The sequence below is a fragment of the Anas platyrhynchos genome, chromosome 9 (genome assembly GCF_047663525.1).
Source record: "Anas platyrhynchos isolate ZD024472 breed Pekin duck chromosome 9, IASCAAS_PekinDuck_T2T, whole genome shotgun sequence".
Lineage (NCBI taxonomy): Eukaryota > Metazoa > Chordata > Aves > Anseriformes > Anatidae > Anas > Anas platyrhynchos.
In genome coordinates, this window is record NC_092595.1 from 11238410 (window position 1) to 11252655 (window position 14246).

Here is a 14246-nt window from a genome sequence, read left to right on the forward strand (position 1 = left end):
ATTTGAGCTTTGAACTTCAGGCTGTGCTCTCGTCCGTGGGCTGTCCTTGTGGGAGCTGGCTCTGGTCACTCCTCTGGTGGCCACTGAATCAAAGTCTAACCCAAACAATCATCTCGGGGTGTGTGTTGGGGGGAAGCCACCGGTTTGCAGGAGATTTGCTGAGATAAATAAGACTGTGGCTCGTTTGAGGCCAAAGGGAACTCAGCATATGGCTGTGGAAAGCTTTGGGAGATCTTTGGAAAGTGCTAAGCTTTGGCCTGCTTCTCCAGGTCAGAGCAACTCCTTGTTACTCTGCTGTTGATTTGTTTGTGGGCTGAAGTTGAGCTAGAATTATGGAGCAGGACTTTCTTTAGTTCTGCAACTAACTTCAAGGAAATCATGGAGAATTGCTTCTTTCCATGCCTGGTGTCTCCTGCAGAGCTGTTCTCAGTGTGCATGTTATCACCTTGTGTGATATATAACCAGCTGGGGGCTAGGACGTGCACACACATGGTTATGTGTACCCACACCGTGATCCCTTGCCCGATGCCAGAGATAAATGCTCTGACTCTGGACTCTGTTATATTCTCAGAACCAAACCACTCAGCAAACCTGCCTCGTGATTCCACTCAACCCTGTCATAATGATTTTAGAAGAAAACCACAAGAAACGTGGTGGTTTTGGGTCCTTGTCAAAGCACAGCAGAGCAGTGTTGGTTGGTTGTTTTCTTCTTCTTTTTTTTTTTTTTAATTCATTTTGACATTACATTCAGAGTGAAAGTCTGGGCATATACCTAAGCAGACTGAAATGGAAAGAAGGCCTTGCATATGGTTGTGGTGAGAAAACCACGGGATTTCATCTAAAAACTTATTGGGGATGCAGGAGAGAAGATAATTTAAAATAAAAGCAAATATGCAAAATCCCACCGTGAAAACTGTGGGCTCTTTTGGGTTATTCTTCCCTTCCTTAGCTCTCTTTCCTCTACAAAGCTTTATTTCCTTGGTACACCAACAAATATAAACATTCAAATTTCAAGTCCTATCAATCCAGTATTTTATTCTCCTATGTACTTTCTTTGTGCTGTCCCCAGACACGAGAACAGCCTCTCTGGCACAGCTGAAAAGAAGTCCCCTTCCTCTCCACATCAGGGCACACAGTTGCAGGGTGCTGCTACGGAACAAAATCCTTTTGTGATGAATAATCCCTCTGGAGTTTGCTGGGCAGAGGCTGGGCATCTGGCTTTATTGCTGGTCAAGGGATGGCCTAGGTCAGTGGTGGTGTGGGTAATTATAAAACGCTGGGCAGCTGCCTGGGCAGCCTGCGTAGGCACCTGCACACCCCATGGCTGTAAGTCTGCAGCTCTGGATGGGGAGGGAAGAGCTGACACGGTCAGGCCTCTGTGCCTCTAGGTAATGGGCAGAGCTGCTGGTAAGGTGTTTGAGGGGCTTCAGAGTCTGCAGCAGCTTTCTCCTCCTGGGCTAACCACCATTTACCTGCCTGGCTGGGAGTGTTAACGCTGTAGCAGGCACCAAGGGGTAGGGTGGGGGCCTTGTCTTTAGCTGCTGTTGTTCACAGCGTGACACGTAAAGACAGTGCCACCTTTCCTGGTGATGGCTGGGAGGCTGGTCTGTGAAGAGATACAGCTGAAGCACTGATAGGGACTTGTCCTAGTAGGATGCGTGTAATGTAGGAATGAGCAGTGCACCAAGGAGCCAGGTGGACAGCTAGGGGTGGAACCACCTTCAGACTCCATAGCAAAAAAAAATAAAAAATAAAAATAATAATAAAAAAAAAATCCCAGAGGTTGTCTGCCTGAGTCCTTTCTGAAATGCTGTAACTGATGATGAGGCTCCAGGGCACGAGCTTTTAGCAGGAGATGAGAATTGTTCTTCCCTGTGCAGAGCTCTTTTGGCACCAGCGACGTCGGGGCTGGAGGCCACCAGCAGGTAGCACTAATGGGGCTCTCTGTGCAAAGGGAGGTTCCCCGTCCTTTCAAGAGATGTGAAAGCTGGTGTAGCAAAGGCCCTCTGGGATTAATAGAAACTTCAGGCTTCATCTGCAGAGTGTGCTTTCCTGTTCCTAAGCACTTAACACGAGTGCAAAGGGTCCCGATGAAGCCAACCTCGTACACCATAGACTGAGCTCTCTTAGGTCTCTTTAACGGTAGGAGTTGTGAAATGTTTGTTGCACGTATAATTAGGGAGAAGAACAGATGGCTAGAGCTTAGTTATAATTAAAGTCTAATGCACAGTAAAATAACCCAATGCAGCCAGTGATTCAGCAGCAACCAAATAATTTTAATTCTTTCTTTGCTGGGCTTAAGCTTCAATTGTAGGAATTGGGACTTCAGGGAAAGTCTGTTGCATCACTTCTTACGTAGGGACGTGGCTCTGTATTAAAGGACTGTGGGGAAATTTTTGATTGCTATGTATTAAGTTATATTGTGTGGTCTTGTTTACATTAGTTACTTGAAATCGTATGTGAAAAAGGCACATGAATTGTTTTAACAGCACAGGATCTGCATGTTGCAATCTGTAGCAGCACAGGCTTTTAAAGCCTGTCTGCTTAATAATTGATTGTTAATGCTTTAGGATAAGTTATTTAGAAAGACCCATTAATTATGTGTTCTTAGGAATACATTTTATTTACAAAGCTGCTTTAAATGGCATTATCGGTAATAATAATTTAATGTATATTTAACACCGCTTTCAAGCACGGGTCATTAGACATCTCATGGCAGCAGACTGGAAGCAAGTGGAAAAGCTGCTCATTTCCTGGGAGACAGGGCTAGGAGCTGGGGCCAGACAAAGAAATACGGAGAGACATTATTTTGAGCAGTGCAGGCCTGGGCTTTTGTAGACTGGAAGTGATTTTTATGTATTTATATATATTTAGGGCAGAGGGAAGGCTGTAATGCAACCTGCCAAGTGTACCAGAGGCCAGCTCTTCCACAAGGAGAACAAATGCACTTCTTAGTCTCCAGAAATGGTCCAGAGGAGATGAGAAAATGCTATTATGAGCAAGCTGTCTTAATTTTCCCTTCCCCATTTTCTCAGATGATTTAAAACATTCAGCTGCATTTACCTGGGATATTGGGACGTTCATGAACAGATCAGCCATGTGTCCCTCTCCTTTGCTTCCAGCAGACTGGTGAGGGCTGAGCGGAGCGGCAGGTTTCCTCAAAGCTGAGATCAGCCCAGGGTGGCCCTGTCCCAGGAGGACCTGGGTGGCACCTCTTGTGTAGCCAGGGTGAAGGGAGCCCCAATTACCTGCTGTTTGCTGGGGATTACTGGCACGCAGCCGGTAACTGCTCGGTGGCTGTGTGACAGCGTGCCACGTGCGTGGCATAATTCCCCTGGCTGCTGAGTTCAGTTGTCTCTCTGCTTCTGTCTCAAGCTGCCGTGGATTTGGGCGTGGGAGCTGTGTGTGTGGGAGGTGGGCTCCACGGGGCTTGCAAAAGCTGCTACAGAGCAAATGCAGACTCTGCAGGCTGCCTGGGAATCCTCCAGCAGGAGGCTGGTGGCATTAAGGTTTTCTGCTGTTGCCTGAGTGACTTGTACCGTGCTTCAGTACCCTACCCTTGGGAAGGGTGACTTAAAAAATCAGGAATGCTCCCCAACTCATGCCCAAATATGGGCCTGGGGGTTAATATAAAACTTTGGTCTTATACTATTTTATATTATTATTACATACTGTATAATATATATAACATACATAATATAAATTACAATAACAGAAGAACCTTGTTCTCCAGAGTCAGAGGTAATGTGAAGGGCTGGATTTGGCTTGCTCAGCCTTCTTAGGTGCGGTAAAAGGATGGGGAATGGAGACACCCAGGTTAGCATTGCTAAGACTTATGCAGGACTCTCCAGGAAAGCTGGAAGGCAGGGAGGGAAAATAAAAGGGGGAAAAAAAGAAAAAAAGAAAAAAAAATAAAAGGAAAGGAAAAAAAGCATCCCACATGTCCATTGTCCCAAATGGACTGTTTCTGACCTGCTGCCCTACAAGCCAGAAGCAGCAGCAAGACCTCACAGAGGGTCCCCAGGGCTCCTGGGAGTGGGCCTCTTGGACTTGGACAGCAGCACAAGGGCACTGCTGAGCCCACTCCCCTCCAAGGCATCGTGCTGCTGAATGCATCGCATTGCCAGCAACATGAGGAGGTCATTTTTTGCAACGAGCTGTTGCAAAGAGTCAGTGAGTCTGCATGCTACGCCTCTTGCCCTGAAGATTCGATCCCCGAGGAGGAGGGTTTCTAAAGTGTAGGATTGCCTGTGTGGTAGGGCCCCGCTGTCGGGCTGGGTGAGGACCTCAAGCAGCATCACCCCGCCAGCCCGGTGCTTCTGGCAGGTCTGCTTCCTAGCAGAGAGCAGCACCGGCTTACCCCGTCCTGCGGCAGTGGGGCAATTTGCCCTGATTTGAAAAGCCAGAGGTTGAGTGAGAGCTTGGGGCAGAGGATTAATCCTTTGCCTGCTTCAAGGCTGCAATGTATGAGGTGTTTAGGCTGGGTCACAGCAGAAATTAATCTTTGCTTTGGGAAAAAAAAAAAAAAAAAAAAAAAAAAGTGAGGTGTAGAGTTTTGATTGTATCACATTAGGGTTGTGTTGTTTTTTTTTTTTTCCCAAGGCTGCTTATATGGGCTATTAACATCAAAGTGCAAGGATGGGGGGAATGTAAGAGACTTACCTTAGGTCATTATCTTCTCCATAAAGACATGAAACACTGGCTCTTCAGCTTTCTTGATCTTTGCTCCAAGAGGGGGGGAAAAAAGATTTTTTAACTCTCACGTTACTCAAGCCACACCAAACCCTCACTTCACTGGCTGTATGCTTCACTGTCACTGATTAAGTGGATTTTGCTCTTCATCTTGAGAATGGACTGCCCAGCAGCGCTGAGCTTGCCCTCTCTTTACTGTTTTGCAAGCTGTAAGCCTTGGAAAGATCCCAGTGTCCCTACGAGCAGTGTTGTTGGGCTACATCCCCAGCACAGTCAGGAGGGCAAATCCTACCTGTGTGAAAACACCCACGTCCATGGTAATCCTGGTGAGCTGGCTACTGCCGGCTGGGGAAGTGTGGAAGTGCAGGCTTCAGCAGAGGATGTGCAGGTTTGCAACCAGGGCTTCCATTGCTGGTTAACGCTTTGGGTGTTTTTGTTTTAATTGCTACTGGTTCTTGAACTGACTTTAATCCCATTAGTTTGGGTATGCCTGCAGGAGCTGTGCTCACACCTCGGATTGCAATATCCTTAATGCTGGGAACAAGAGTCCTGCCAGCCAAGCAATGCGTTTTTGGTGTATCCTGTTTGGAAATTAGAAAATCTATTGAGAGCTATGCTTCTGCATGGAGGATTTATTTTCTTAAGTTGCCAAAAAGGCAGAGAAGTTTCTGCTTGTGTGCAGATTATGCGGAGATAAGGAAACACCAGGGGACAATAGCAGCAATAATGAGACATTGCGAAGATTTAGCTCAGCTCTGACTCACAAGGAAAAAGTTAGAGGGAGTGAAAGACAAGTGATACAGCAATATTCACTCCACAGCAGTTTTGTTTCCTGCATTGAGGCTGACAGCAAATGCCATCCTTGCTAGTGAGTTTCTCTGCGTGAATCTCTCCGTACAGGCAGCGTGCTGAAAGCTTTCACCTTGCTTCACATAGAACAAATTTCTTCTTTGATTAACTCTGGTCTGGTGCTGCTGGCCATCACCAGGACTTCAGAAACAGCCTTGATACCTTTTCACCAGCCTCTGTGGCTTCTGATGGTGAAAGCTCGGAGATTGGAGCAGAGGGCATGAGAAAAACCTGGAACGTGTCTGGGGTGAGAGGCTGAGGGTGAGCCTGTGCTAGCAAAGTGAAAGATGAGAGCAGGGAGCTGCCCGTCCTGCCCTGCTCTGCCGCCCACCCCGCTGCACGGTGCCGCAGCAGAGCCGGAGGATGCAGCCGCCGGGGTTTCTGTCCCCAACCTGGGCTCGACCCCGCGGGCGCGATGACGCCGTGTGTATTTGCGGCGCAGTTTTGGCCAGAATGCCAGACATGTCGCGTGGCAGCTGTATGGGGAGGCCAAGCCTTCCACCTACACAGCCACTGCCACCGCTTTGATATGCAATCCAGACCCCACGGCGGGGTGTTGCCACCTGTCCCAGCCTCCAGCCCAGCTTTAGCCTGGGCTGGGGCCCCGCTGTGTCTCGGGGACGCCTCGAGATGGTGGCGCAGCTGCGGGGATGTCAGGGAGGGAAATTCCCTCTGCCCAGCAGCCCTGTCTCTCCCTCTCCGCCTTTAGCAATGGGAGTTTCCCATAAGAGGTGCACAGTGTCCTGCCGGATCTTAGGGACAGGGCTGGGACCAAAGCACTAATGGGAAGCTGGTTGTAGGACAGGAGCCTGCTTTTTGGCCTTTTTTTCTGGTTTATCTTTGTCCCACTTTCTTCCCAATAACATAGGGACTGTTCCATGGCACAATAGGGGGATGGACAAACCGGAGCAGCAGTTGCAGTTTGGGGTGGTGGTGTCCTGGTGTTGGTCTCTGAGCTTGGCTCCTTCTGCTTCCTCTCAGTGGGGAGAAGAGCCTTGGTGTATAGGAAGAGCCAAGAGAAACCCCTCTGGTGTTCATATCTGTTCTTCACTGATAGCGCTGCCCTTACAGTTGGGCTTTTCTTTGACTCTCTCAACAGTGAGAAAACTGAAACCGCAGCTTCCAAAATGCACGTCCAGCTTCAAGCCTGCTTTCATGTTGTCTCTCCTTCCTGTGAGGGGGGATCGGTGATTTTTTAGCACAGAGCTGAGATACAAACGCAGGTGTGTTAGAAGTGGTGCCAGCCTCAGGCAGGTTGTTTGGCTGGAGTAATCCCAAGGAATCTGTGGAGGCCAGCACAGGTGGGTGGCCCGCAGCATGGTCCCATTTCACCTGCTGAGATGGGTGCTCTGCTTGCTCCTGGTACCAGTCCCTGGGACCTGGGAGGTGGGAAAGCCTGGAGTGAACAAGGCAAGCCTCTAAATCCCTCACGGGATTTAGAAGTCTCCAAAAACACTCAGGACACCTGGAGGAGAGTATAAAGCACTTGGGTAGAAGCAAGCTGTGGGGTTGGGGTAGAAAAGAAAGCAATGAGAAGCTCCTGTCAAAGCCGTTGTGGATCACTTAAAGGTCTTAATAGTTTCAAGGTTGCTCAGACAGGGGTAAGTCCTGTCGACAGACTACAGAGTAAGTGGTGATGTAGGGGCAGAACATGCAGGACTTTTCAGCCTTAGGTTAGCCACATTCCTGCAGTCCCTGTCACCTGGGTCCCTGCTGGGACAGGGTCCTGGGGACAAACTTGGTTTGTGTCGCATTTGCTGTTCCCTCAGAGAGCAACAGCAGCCTATACTGTTTACTGCAGGTGGATGGTGCTCTGACAATACGGATGTGACAGACGAGCCACCAACAGCAACCAGACAGCTCTGAAAGTAGTTCTGGTTGCTCTACGAGGAGGTTTTGAATGCTGCTCCCCCTCGTTTCCTTCTAGCCCTAGGTAGCAGCTGGCAGCCAACACGAGCGTAGTGCAGAGCTCCAGTGCCCAGGAACTGGACAGAATGTGGTGGGGGAAAGTTTTGTGTGAAACTGCAGGTTTTTCTGCAGTTTGTTGTTGTCTGAGTCCCTGTCTCAGTTTGGGGATGACAGGGGCAAAGGTTTGTATAATGTCTGGTATTTCTGGAGCAGTGAGACAAGTGATTGCTGTCAGCTGAAGGGAAAATACGAAAATCTATGGAAGCTTCTGCCATCATTGTGGCATTTGGGTAGATCCTCTGAAGTCTGTGAGGGACATATTTGTTACCTCTTTCCTTTTGCTGGAGTTAGTGATAAGGCGTATTTCCACTGCTTCATTCTGTTTGTGAAACTCTGAACATCTTAATATCTTTGAAACCTTTACATATTAGTAAAATGTAGTTGAAACTGGAAAATGTGCTCAAAGGGGGTATTAACATTTTGTGACCTTCTCTGCATTGGATAGACAAGATAAAGATGTTTTATTGCTCGGAGCAAAGAGGAATTCTTTCCCTCTCCAAATTTTTCTAACAAAAATAAATATAAATCCCCAAATATCCCACAGATAAACTTCTTGCTTTTGAAATAAATTAATTTTAACTTAAAAAAAAAAAAAAAAAAGGAAAGAAAAAAAAAGAAAAAAGGAAGACCACAACCACTCCCCTGGAAATCCCATGCTGCAAGTGAAACGTTTCATCCCCTAGTGCAGGGGGTGGGGTTGATTCCAGGCAAATCCTGCAGCCCGCAGTTGCAAAAGTGGCTGGGAGCAAAGCTGGCATCTCCCCTTCCTGCCTTCCTTAGCTCCACGCCGTTCAGATATCCCCAGGCCCATGGATCAGGACTGGAGCCAGGGAGGTGTCAGGGAGCTGTTTCTCTGCACTTCACCCCAGCTCAGGACAGGGGCTGGCATGCATCCTGGCACTGGGTTTGGCTGGTGGTGGGGTGACCACCATAAATCCGTAGGAGTCCCTTTGCTAAAACATTCTCCTGCTCATCTCAGCGAGAAGCTGAAGAGGAGAGGGTGGGTGCACGGAAGGGTAACGGGAGAGCAGTGCACAGCTGTTTCTCTGCCCGTTCTTCTTCCCCAGACGTGGAAGCAGTGGCGGCGGAGCAATGCCCCGCATTCTTGCCCACCTACACACATGCTTCCTCCGCATATCCCCACGCCGCCTGCTTACCGCAGGCACTGGAGGCTGGGCTGTAAATCCGCTTGCCAGACAGATCCCTGACACCCTGGCTTCCACCCTCCTCCTGCAGGCCACGTGCCTGCTGCTGGTACATTAGCATCACCCTGGAACCAGCCTGGAGACATCTTAGGAAGGGCAGGGAGCACTGGGGATATCACAAACCCCTTTTCCTCGTGAGCTGACCACCTTTGAGGTCTGCTCCTGCAAGAACTCCATCTCCCAGTGGGTTTTCTCCAAGGCGGTGTGAATGGGGTTGGCCAAATACCACTGAGCCCTGCGAGCCTCCCAGCTATGCACGGGGCACTGGCAATACGCACATGCACACACCCTGTGGCTTGTGTTTCCACTGCGGGCTGTGCTATGCAAGGAGCGCCCTGCAGCTGAGAGGAGTTCAGCGTGGTTTGACTGCAAAGGCTGCTATCTCTGCCCAAATTCATCCCAAATCGCTCTTCATTGGGAACCCACAGCTCAGTGCTGGCTGGAAAATGGGGAAAATGGGAAGCTGGGGCTGGGGGAGAGGGATGAGGATGCTCTTGCAGGTAGTTTTTTCCCACTGTCATCAGTGGGCTCCCATGGCTCCAATTTTTGCAGCTGGGAGAAGCAGAAGGTGGACATTTTCAGCCATTTCAAAACACAGCCAAATCTCTGTGGGAGGCTGAAAATGTCCAGCTTTCTGGGAAAGGCAGCCCAATGCTGTGCGCGCTGCCAAAATGAGCCAAACTGGGAACCATTTGCATTTGCCCAACCCTAGGCATGAGGGCTGGTGAGGACTTTGGGCAGTTGGTGGCCTCTTTTGAAGTCCGTATGGAAATGTCCTTGCTAGACACCCCCTCCCACTGGTGCCTTGCAAGTAAGAAGAGAGCCCTGCTCCAAGCTAATACTACTCATTACAATTACGCGGTGCTGCTTTTTTTTTTTTTTTTCTTAAGTTAATTGTGGTTTTTCAAGAGAAGATATTCTTTTGGTGTGAATTACAAGCTGGAGACTAACTGCCTCTGCTTGACTGGGATGCTGCTAGACATGTTCGGCACTGGAAGCAGGAATCACAGGCTCGGTAGTTTGGGCTGTAACAAACCTGTGCTTAATGGGTCCGAGGAAGCAAAGGGCACATGGAAGGGCATACTGATGTTGGATATGTCTGGTGAATTTCCTTCAGACATTGCTGATTTGGGCTTTTTAGACCTTTGCTGCTGCGCAGAGTTAATGTAGCGGAAGAGCCAGGGTCAGGTTCATCTTCATCAGCAGAGGCAGCCCAGCAGCACCAGTTCCAGGAGCTGCCTGTGCACTTCACAGGGCCCTTGGGACGAGCGATGTGACCACACGGCATGATCTGGACACATGCCAGTTGAGGAGACCGGCCAAGACCACAAGGACAGGTCTGAATCCCTGAGGGGGAGCTGTGCAGCCTTCCCCTGCTCCCACCGTGCTGGTCCTGGCACACGGATCATGCTGGGAAAGGCACTTCTCCAGCTCCTGTGGAGAAATGGGTGGAACAGGAGTACTTAAGAACCACCGTTTTCGTGCAGCATTTCCTTTTCATGAGACTTTTGCCTTCTAGGCTGAAATCGAACAGGAAATGCCAACTCTTTCAGAATCAGTGCACTCATGATGGCTCGCATAAAACCACTTGTGCGGAGCTAGACCCCAGAGGGCCATGCTAGAAGAAATCCAACAGGCTTCTGGTCCGTCCCTGGGCACAACCATGGGGTGCCATTGATGCTCCCTCATGGGTTGTAGTAAGGGCCTGAGCCCTGCCTGCTGCCTCCCAGCCATTATCCTCCCAGCTGATTATCCATACACATCCCTGGGGGTGCAGATTGAAGCTGAGTCCTAGAGCTAGGGGAACACGGACCCAAGATTTGCCTGCTCTGTGTGCTTATTCCAGGTCAGGCAGAAGCAGCGTCCAGCAGCAAGGAAATCCTTAACTTCCGTTAATAAACACAGCCTTCATCTCCAGCCTCTCTGCCTTGGCAAGTGCCACTTGTCATAATGAAAGTTGCTCGGACTTGGGCAGGGATCAGCCCTGCGAGTTTACGGGATTCACAATTCACAGATGTTAGGAGCTATCAGGCTGAGTGTGGGTGGAGAATGTCAAGTCCGAAATAGCTCCCTGCCACCCTGGCACAGGCAGCAAAGAAAATGTTTCCACATGACATTCTTCGAACCAAAATTTCCTACGAGGAAAGAGCACAAGGGGAAAAATAGGAGGCAATCGCTGCCTTCTCAGAGGGCTTCTGACTTTTGCTCGGGAGGTTGGCATTTGTGCTGACATCAGCACAAAAGATGCACAGTAGGTGAGCTATCGGGCAGCACCCTCCCCTCTCCCCACGCACAAACATACGTGTCTGCTTAAAGACGTGGCCCCGTTGGTGCATAGATATATGCGTGCTATTTTTTCCTGCTGGAATCCATTTTAATTTAGCTCCTGATTCATATTTCATTCATTCTCCAAAACCACAAAACCAGGATAGGTTTACAGCCTGTACTATTTGGACGAGCTGTGGAGGGGGAAAAACAGGGGAATAAAGCAGGTTGCTTTCCTGAATGATCATCTGTGTCATTACAGAAAAAAATAAATAAAAAATGGTGGGGGGAATTAAAGATTCCCTTCTTGGCTTGTAGTTTTCTTCAGGAAGATCTGATTTTCCTTTCACCTTTGGTAGTCTGGTTTAGTGGACTTAATTTTGCTCATGTTTCTTTAGGCTTCAGTGGCTTGAAAAAGACACCATGCTTATTTTCTTTATTTCTTGCTTCTCAGGATCTTTGAAAGTATTGTAATTTTTCATGTGAAAAACATTTATATTATTTTAAGAACACTAACACAAATACCTCAGCTCTCAGTGAAAAGATGCAGAGCAAAGCATTACCAATTACATCAGATGTTTGAGGGATAGGGGAGGCAGGAAGGGGAGGAAGAAGAGCAAAAGTTCAGAGTTAAATTTAAATGAGGAATTTCCCCATATTTTGTCATTCAGCTTTTGAAACTATGACCACAACAGACAGTTTGAACTGTGACAAGAGAGAGACTGAAAAAGAAAATTTCCCCAGGCAGCGTTACGCAGGTATTAGCCACAGAGCTGACCAGGAAAGCTTTTAAAGCACGACAAAATCCGGTGTGGGTGCTGCACCCAGCAGAGGAAACTCCGGCCATCTGGAGACGAGGATGACCATCGGCCACAGCAGTTTGCAAAATCGCAAGAGCTGCCAAAATTAAACCGTGAAGTCAGACAGGAAGGCGACCAATGATCGGCGAGATCAGAAGTTCAGAGATGCCCCAGATGAGCTCCCAACAACAAGTGTGGCCGACGTACTCCCAAGTTTATTAAGGATGTTGAGAGGAGGGGAAAATATCCCCGCAGAAGATGCCCAGCTGGCGAGGAGGGACTGGTGGTGATGCTCGGGTCACTTGATGAATCCCATTGGCCACGTCCCCGGGAGATCCCACCCATCTGCAAGTGCAAAATAAATCTCTAAAGTTGTATCTCGTGTACCACTTGACCTTATTGCTTTTGGCCGGCTGGCTTTATATCTATTTATTTATTATTTTTTTTTGGTTCGGACCCTAAGAGGGGCTGGAAGGAAATGAATTTTGAAGCGGCACCTTTCACCACCCTGCAGTACTACCCCGATCCCTGCATCCAGCGGTGAGTCCCTGAGCGTGACGTAACCCCCTCCTATCGCAGGTTTGATCTCGGTGTCTTGTGTAATTGTTAACTTTCCTGCTATCGTCCGGCGGCAGCTGGGCTGCACGCGGAAAAAATGTGCCGCTCTCTTCATGCTCAGTGGAGCTTATTATTATTTTTGGCTTTCTAACAGGTTACTGTTTAATTATAGGCATCCGCTTAAGATATCAGCCTTTTCCTCTCTGGCGTTAGAGGAAAAAATATATGATAAATAACGTGAAAGCTGATAGTATCTTTTCCCTGTGTTTTGTAGGTGAAGGTTACTCGGTGCTTTGCGACATGCAGGAGTTGCTTTTGCTTTCTATAGTGTGTTTATTTGTTTCTTTAAACGAAAAGCTCATGGAAAGAATATAAGCTTAATTATTAAGCTCTGAGATTTGGGAATTTAAAGGATAAATAAATCATTTAAAAGATGCAGAGAAGAAAAAACATCTCCTAAGAGAAAGCGCTTCTCAAAGAATATTTTTTCACTCCGTTTAACAGCCAATATAGAGCCTGACAACCACTCTTATTTTAGCTTTGTTGTTAAGCTGTGTTTTATAACTTTCCAGCAGATAAAAGAGCATGTCCGCATGAGGTATCACCATATCACATTGTCGGTTTGTTTGTTTCTCCCAATAGGAGCTACTATATTTAAGCATGTAAATGACATGTAGATGGTATTTTTCCAGTCGTAAAGTTCAGAGAGGTGAAATCCTCCGAGTGCAGTCGCTTGTCAAGCTGCTTTAAGGCTACTTTCTGGCTGTGCTTTGCAGAAGCTCTGCCTGGGGTCTCACCACGGCATTCGATCCGTGGAAGGGTTAACTGTTAACTCATCCTCTGCACCGTGCATGTGTTGCATAGCCATCTGCTGAAGAGAGGGCTCGGCCACTCTGATCTCTACTTTTTTTTTTCCTCCCCTGCTATTATGACTTGTCGCAGTGTTGTTGTTTTTCCCCCTTAACGTGCAGGCGCCCGGTGCCACCCTGCGCTCGGCGCTCCTCGGGGCCAGTGGCAGGGAAGGAGAGGAGGGGAGCTGGGACATAGCACGCAGTCCTTGGCTGTGCTGCCACGGTGGAGGAATGTGGAACGGGGCCGGGGGTATTGGTTTCCCCGACGAGACCTTCCACAACACGAACACGGGGCTGCGAGGCCACACACTGCTCTCCCAAACCCACCCGGGAGCTGCATGTGGCCAGGAGGAGAGCAATGCTGGAGCAGCGCCCATCCAGGAGGGCAGATTGGAGATTGGAGCAGTGGGGGTCTTTTATATATTATTTAAACATTGGAAAGCTCAAAGATGCACTAGCAAGGGTACCTGAGCTCTGGGACAGCTTTCCAGATGCTCTGAACTCCATCCCATCCATCCCATCCTGTGTCAAAGAACGGGTTTGTAGAATTGGCATTGCGGCTCAGGCAAAAATCCCATCGGGAGCAGGAATTAAAGAATAAAATTCCCTTGGATGTCCTTTATAGAACTACTGGAATGGGTCTTTCTCACCTTTAAATCTGTATCCTCCAGCTAATCAGGCCTTTCTCTAGAAATGCAGCTCCTTAGCAGCACGAGGGGTTTCTGTGAGTGACCATTGTGCTGTGGGAAGCCTCGGGACAGCTTGGGACAGATAAAGTTTGTGACACCCCTCAGTCATAAAACCTGATCAAGATCTGGCTTAGAGTAACAACATGTCTCAGCTGTTATGCATGTCTGTTTTCATGAACTGAGAGTGGCATTTGTCCAGATATTAGAGGCCATGCTCTGCGTGGTCAAAATCAGCTGGAAGTTGCTCCCTGAAATAATTTTCTCGGTGTGAGGACATTCACACTTTGTGCTTTAAGCTCTGTCAGTTGGATATCTTTCATGATATGCTGGGTGACATTCTTCTGACTGATTTAACAAAATTAAACAGTT

The 14246-nt window shown here is 48.4% G+C and overlaps 1 protein-coding gene across 6 annotated transcripts in view; it reads left to right on the plus strand.

The window, feature by feature from the left end:
• Positions 1 to 14246, plus strand: part of TP63 (tumor protein p63) — a 154156-nt gene that overhangs the window by 40177 nt on the left and 99733 nt on the right. For 5 of the 6 annotated variants that reach the window (XM_038183806.2, XM_038183795.2, XM_038183798.2 and 2 more), the window contains exon 2: positions 11651 to 12319. The exons of the other annotated variant lie outside the window; for it this stretch is intronic. In XM_038183806.2, the coding sequence (XP_038039734.1) occupies positions 12258 to 12319 (62 nt within the window). In that variant the 5' untranslated portion in view covers positions 11651 to 12257. The remainder of the gene's footprint in view (positions 1 to 11650; positions 12320 to 14246) is intronic. 6 annotated transcript variants of the gene reach the window in all.